Below are 6000 nucleotides of genomic sequence, written 5' to 3' on the forward strand. Positions count from 1 at the left end.
TATGGACTCGTGACTGTTCGCTGTTTAAGGTCACGTGAACAGAATGAAACGGGGGAAACAACCAGGATGTGTACATAATTAAAGTTAGTCTAACGTTTACTTTATTAGAGTTAAATATTATTGAAACGGCGGAGCTACACTTTAAGAAACATAAACGCTGTCATATTTACAGATGAGTGACTCCAGGTGTGCAGGTTGAGGCGGAAGTCAACATTACGTAACAAAAGGTTTTTTAAATACACATTTCATTACTTTGACTTTGATGTTGAGTCTATACTTATTATTCCAGAGTTTAATGAGAAGAATCGATCCAAAATATGATGATATGACCATTTGGGAATCCAGTAGTTAAACTGAAGAAGGGGAGGAGTTACGTCACCATGACGCTTAAAGTTAGAATGACGTTTAATAAATGCCTTTTAATATTAATATAGTAATAATGTCCCTCAACTAGAAATGTCTTTTGTGAGACCACAGAACAATTTACAGCCAAATCTCATCACAGAAGTTCATCATAATAAAATGTGTTTGAAGATAAGTTTATTGTATTAATTCTTCTTTCAGGTTGTTAATACTACGGCTGGTCTTCGGTTGAGTTGTTCTCTCTCAGCAAAGCATGGAGACTGCAGCAGCAGGTGAGTCCATGCAACAACAATGCATGTAGTCCAAATATATTCAACAAGACCGCGACACTGACCCTGCACAGTGAAGACATGACACTGGAGCCCAGCAGCGCCGGCGACAACCTCTCCCACTGCCAGGGTGTGTGGGAAGAAGCACCAGCAGCCTCAGGTGCAGCAGCAACTACTGCGCTGTGGCTAGTTTATGATTAACTACGACTGTACATGTAAAAAACGGCAACATAATCAGCATTTCACTCACCAGACACACGTGAACCTCTGGGGAAAAGGGGTCATCAGTAAATCCTGAGATTCTAAGTTCTCGATGAGACGCTCGCTTTACTGACCAATCACAGCGCATGTTAAGGGTCACACGTGCCCTGTGACAATCACACGTGCCCTGTGACAATCACACGTCTAGGGTCTCGAGAAGGCTGTTTCATGTATTTTAACCAGGCTACACGGCTCGTTCGAGATGAGCCAGTTTTGCGCGGAATCGATCGCTGGCGATCGACGTGCATTGCATGCCGGTTAGATTTGTGTCCGACTTGCTACAGCCTTGCTCTGACGTCATGCACACGTGGTCAACAATACTCTCACGAGAGCAAGGCGGCCGTCGATTTCAGAGCCAGGCGCTGCAGCAGCTCTCCACCACCTGCCTGGCCCAGTGCATGATGGGAAACGACTGGCCCTCGTCACATCAGAGAGCTGATTGGCTCTTAGATCTGACAGCAAACACCACGTGTTGTAGAAAATCCTATTTTTATGTGTAGTTGTAATACTTTACGCTCAATTATTGACTATTAGTCTCAGGTTTAATCTAAAAACATATTTTGTGTGGTTTATAATACAAAATTGTATTTGTATAGCACATATTAAAACCAGTACCAATGTATTTCATAGACAGATATAAAAACATCAAAGGACGCAGCTACACACACATTTCTACATGAAAATATATTTATAATCACATATGAATTAATTCAAATGTGAACTGAAAACTACAAGTAGACTACATATCGAAACTAACAGGAAGTATTTTATTCCGTAACTTCCTGTTAATACTTTGAAGGCAGCTGAAAACTGTCCAACTTGATCGCAGTTTTTCGTCAACGCTTCCGGCATCAGCCGCCTGCTCTCGTCTGGATTCCAGGCGAGGCGCAGCTCTAACGACGAGCCTAATCGTACATGGATAAAGGGAAGTGAAATGTGATTGGATAAAAAAGAATGTTGTTAAACAGGTCCCAAGACAAGAGGCCTGAAGGGGCAGAGGAACAGATGAAGGCAATGCAATGAGAAAATAAACTAATAGGGAAAAATAATTATAATACAATTATAATACGTGAAAACCAATTACATTATAAAAAAAGCTATAACTTTTCATTATATAAAAAATAAATTATGTATATATATATATATATATATATATATATATATATATATATATACATACCTTTGGACTTGTTGTTCACAGAGATGAATTTCACATTCAAGCTGTTGATTTAGCTTTAGAAGCTTGAGCTCAAGTTCATTTATAATATAATTAAAGAAAACAAATATTGAATAAACCATTTTGTACAACATCACATTAAACTATGAACAACATATTTTTATTGAAGAATTGTGAATGAATCAATGCTCTATTTTTTTTTACAGTGTCAGATGATCTGCAGCCTGTGAAGCGGAGGAACAGCCTTCAATGGCTCCCACCTTCCAGTGAGTTAAACTGATCTGTCCCATTTTATTTAAATATTTGCAAGCTCACTGGTGCGTGTGCAAGTTTCAAGACAACAGCTGACAAGTTCACATTTAAAAAGCTGTGACTTTGGTTATGAATCTATTTTTATTGTGTTTCTAACTCAGTGTTTCCTCCTCAGTGTCTGAGCTGAGGCTTGTTCTGCTGGGGAACAACTGGTCTGAGAGGAGTTCAGTGGGGAACTTCATACTGGGAAAGACTAAGTTCATCACTGAGAAAGAACTAGATCACTGTGTGAGAGTTAGAGGAAAGTTAAAAGAAACTGAAATAGTTCTGATCAACACTCCAGATCTGCTGCAGCCCAACATCTCTGAAGACAAACTAAGAAAACATGTAGAAACGTGTGAGAGCCTCTCTGATCCTGGACCTCATGTGTTCCTGCTGGTTCTTCAGCCTGAAGACTTCACTGAAGAACTCAAAGTGAAGCTCTGCAGAGTCCTGGAACTCTTCAGTGATCAATCATTTCATTATTCATTGATACTGATATCTACACCCAGAGAGGAGAGTTCAGCTTTCATGGACAAAGACCAACCCTTAAAGGACCTGATCAGAAAGTGTAGATACAGAAAGCTGAACCAGAAGAACCTTGAACGTCCAGAGCTATTAACACGTTTGGGTCAAGTTGTGAGAGAGAACAATGGACATATGAGATGTGACGCATTTGAGGATGAGGGTTTGATCAAGACATCAAAGTCTGACCGGATAAAGCCATCTTTAAACCTGGTTCTGTGTGGGAGGACAGGCGCAGGGAAGACTTCAGCAGCCAAAGCCATTTTAGGTCTCAAAGAACTTCATTCAGTCTCCAACTCGTTAGCGTGTGTTAAACATCAGGGAGAGGTGAGTGGACGTCAGGTTTCTCTGGTGGAGCTGCCTGCCTTGTGTGGAAAACCTCAGGAGAAAGTGATGGAGGAATCCCTCAGGTGTATCTCCCTCTGTGACCCTGAGGGCGTCCACTTCTTCATCCTGGTCCTACCTGTGGGTCCCCTCACTGATGAAGACCGGGAAGAGTTAAAGACCATCAAAAACTCTTTCAGCTCTCCATTTAATGACGTCAGCATGATTCTGTTCACTGCTGAGTCAGACCCTAAAGCTCCAGCTGACTTTTTAAAGGAACACAAAGAGATTCAGGAGCTCTGTCAGAGCTGTGGAGGAAGATGTTTTGTTCTCAACATCAAGGACCAGCAGCAGATCCCAGAGCTGTTGGATTATGTGGAAAAGATGAGAGTTGAAGGATCTCGATGCTTCACAAAGGACATGTTCACCAAAGCTCAGATGGAGAAGGTTTCAAGACTTGAAGCTGAACTACATGATTTGAAACAGAAGACAGAGGTGGGGTGTGAACATCAGGGTAGAGAGAGTCTCAGGATGGTGCTGATCGGGCGGACTGGCAGCGGGAAGAGTGCAACAGCAAACACCATTTTAAACAAAAAGGTCTTCAAACCAAGAATCACACCAAAGCCACCGACCAGATCTCTTCAGAAGGCAACAGGAGAGATTGATGGACGGCCTGTTGTTGTGGTCATCACTCCCGACTTGTTTGACACAACTCGGACTGACGATAAAATTCAACAAGAGTGTAAAAATTGCATCAGCATGTTATCTCCTGGACCTCACGTGTTCTTACTGGTGCTGCAGATTGGAAACTTTACACAAGAGGACAAAGACTCGGTGGAGCTTATCAAGAAATATTTTGGCAAGAAGTCTGCAGATTTCATCACCATTATATTCACCAGAGGAGACGCTCTGGAAGAAGAGTCATTTGAGAGTTACATCAAAGATTGTGACGACTCCGTCAAAGAGCTCATAAATGACTGTGGAGGGAGATACCAGGTCTTCAACAACAAAGAAGACACAGACCGCACACAAGTCACAGAGCTGCAGGCCAAGATCGAGACCATGATGAAGGTCAATGGCGGCTGCTACGACATTGAGATGTTTGATACCACAGAGAGACGCTCACTGATACAAGTGGAGAAGATTTTGAAAGAGAAGGAAGAAGAGATGAAGAGAAGGGACAAGGACCTCCGGAGAAAACATGAAGAAGATTTAAAATCCCTGACAAACAAATTCAAAGAAGACGAGAGGAAACTGAAAGCAAAACAGCTCGAGGACATCACCAAGGAAAGAAGGAAAGGAGAGGAAGAAGAAAGGAAACGGAAAAAACAAGAAGAAACTCAGCGACAGGAATGGAGAAGAAAACTGGAAGCGTCAGAGAAAATAGTTCAGTTAGAAAGAGAGCAAAAGGAAAATGCTGTGAAGAAACAGGAGCTGTTGAGAAAAGAGATGAAGAGAGATCGAGACGCCTTTGATAAAGAAAGAAAGGACACCTGGGAACGAAGACACCAGGAAGACAGGAAGAGTCTGGAGGAGGAGAAGAAGAGCTTCATGGAGCTCCATCAGAAGAGAAGAAAATGGATTTATTCTGTTGGTCTTCTCTTGGGGTTTCTGTTGTTTCTGTTGTGTTACATCTTCCTGAGGTAGACGTTCACACTGCAGACCGCACAAAGATCAAAGAACACCTTTTCATTGTTTGCTGGGCTGATAGAATAAGCAGGTTTACATTCATGGACAGATGGACGTCTTTACCTTCCATTAGTAAACCATGCTTTCAGGGAATGTTTATTCTCTCTGATCTTGTTTGTATTTTGTCTGTGAACTTCAGTCAGGTGTGGGGTCATGGAGGGTCAAACGTTACCACTAATGCTGCCTTCACGCCAAACGTGGGGCAAATTGGACCCGCGACCAGATTACATGCAAAGTCAATGCACAGACGTGATAGGTTGCGAAAAAAAAGTGTGTTTTCCACTGGGCAGCGTAAATGACGTATTCAATGCGGCATGAATCGCATGTTTGAAGCGGGGCGAATTTGCCCGAGTTGAAATTTTCCAACTCTGCCGAAAAAAACCTACAAACGTATTACTCTACAGCTGTGATGAGTGTTAAACAACTGATTAATAACTGTGAAGAGCAATAAAAGGTCTTTTATAACAAGAGGACCAATCTGCTTTAATATTACAAGAGGACGAAGATACAAGAACGGAGACAGAAATGATTATAAATGGAAAGAAGAGCAAGAACAGAGGTCTGAAAATAAACATAAAAATTATATAAAAGCAAGATACAAAAATTTCTGCTGAATGAATGGAATGTATTACAATTAAAGCAGTTATGTGAATAAATGTTGCAGAAAAACATTTAAAAACCTTGTTCTTTGAGCTTGTTAGACCAAGAATCAATATTTCCCCTGGTTGCTTTCTATGTACATTAATAACATACTATTATTCAATAGTTTTTCATTCACCTTTTTAAAGGAAATTCCTTTTGGAGTTTCTTATTTTGATGTACTAGAAGCACAGTATGTACATATCATCTTGTTAAACTCTAAACATTCCTAAAACTGAACTAACTTGTTTGTGTTTTTTTGCATTAATGAATATTGTAGGAAAGCTTTGAATGTCTCACGTCTGTCTGAATACAATATTTACGATCCATAATAGTTCCATCTCTCTACTGGACACAGTGATCTGCTGGTACGACTAAGATATCAGAGCTTGACAAGCTAAGTCAGTCCCGTCATCTTCCAGAGTTACAGCCTTTCTTCTCTGGGTTTCTATCACTTTGTTG

At 41.0% G+C, this 6000-nt stretch overlaps 1 protein-coding gene across 1 annotated transcript; it reads left to right on the top strand.

Annotated features, from left to right (window-relative positions):
- The first annotated feature begins 569 nt into the window (after positions 1-569).
- On the top strand, positions 570-5592 carry LOC137796584 (GTPase IMAP family member 8-like). The gene is made up of 3 exons (XM_068594588.1): positions 570-635; positions 2277-2336; positions 2498-5592. The coding sequence occupies exons 1-3, from the start codon at positions 617-619 to the stop codon at positions 4855-4857; spliced, it is 2439 nt and encodes an 812-aa protein (XP_068450689.1). The 5' UTR covers positions 570-616; the 3' UTR covers positions 4858-5592.
- Positions 5593-6000: the final 408 nt, after the last annotated feature.

Source organism: Clinocottus analis, unplaced genomic scaffold (assembly GCF_023055335.1).
Source record: "Clinocottus analis isolate CAN_PGR_092001 unplaced genomic scaffold, fCliAna1.0.p SCAF_3, whole genome shotgun sequence".
NCBI classification, from domain to species: domain Eukaryota; kingdom Metazoa; phylum Chordata; class Actinopteri; order Perciformes; family Cottidae; genus Clinocottus; species Clinocottus analis.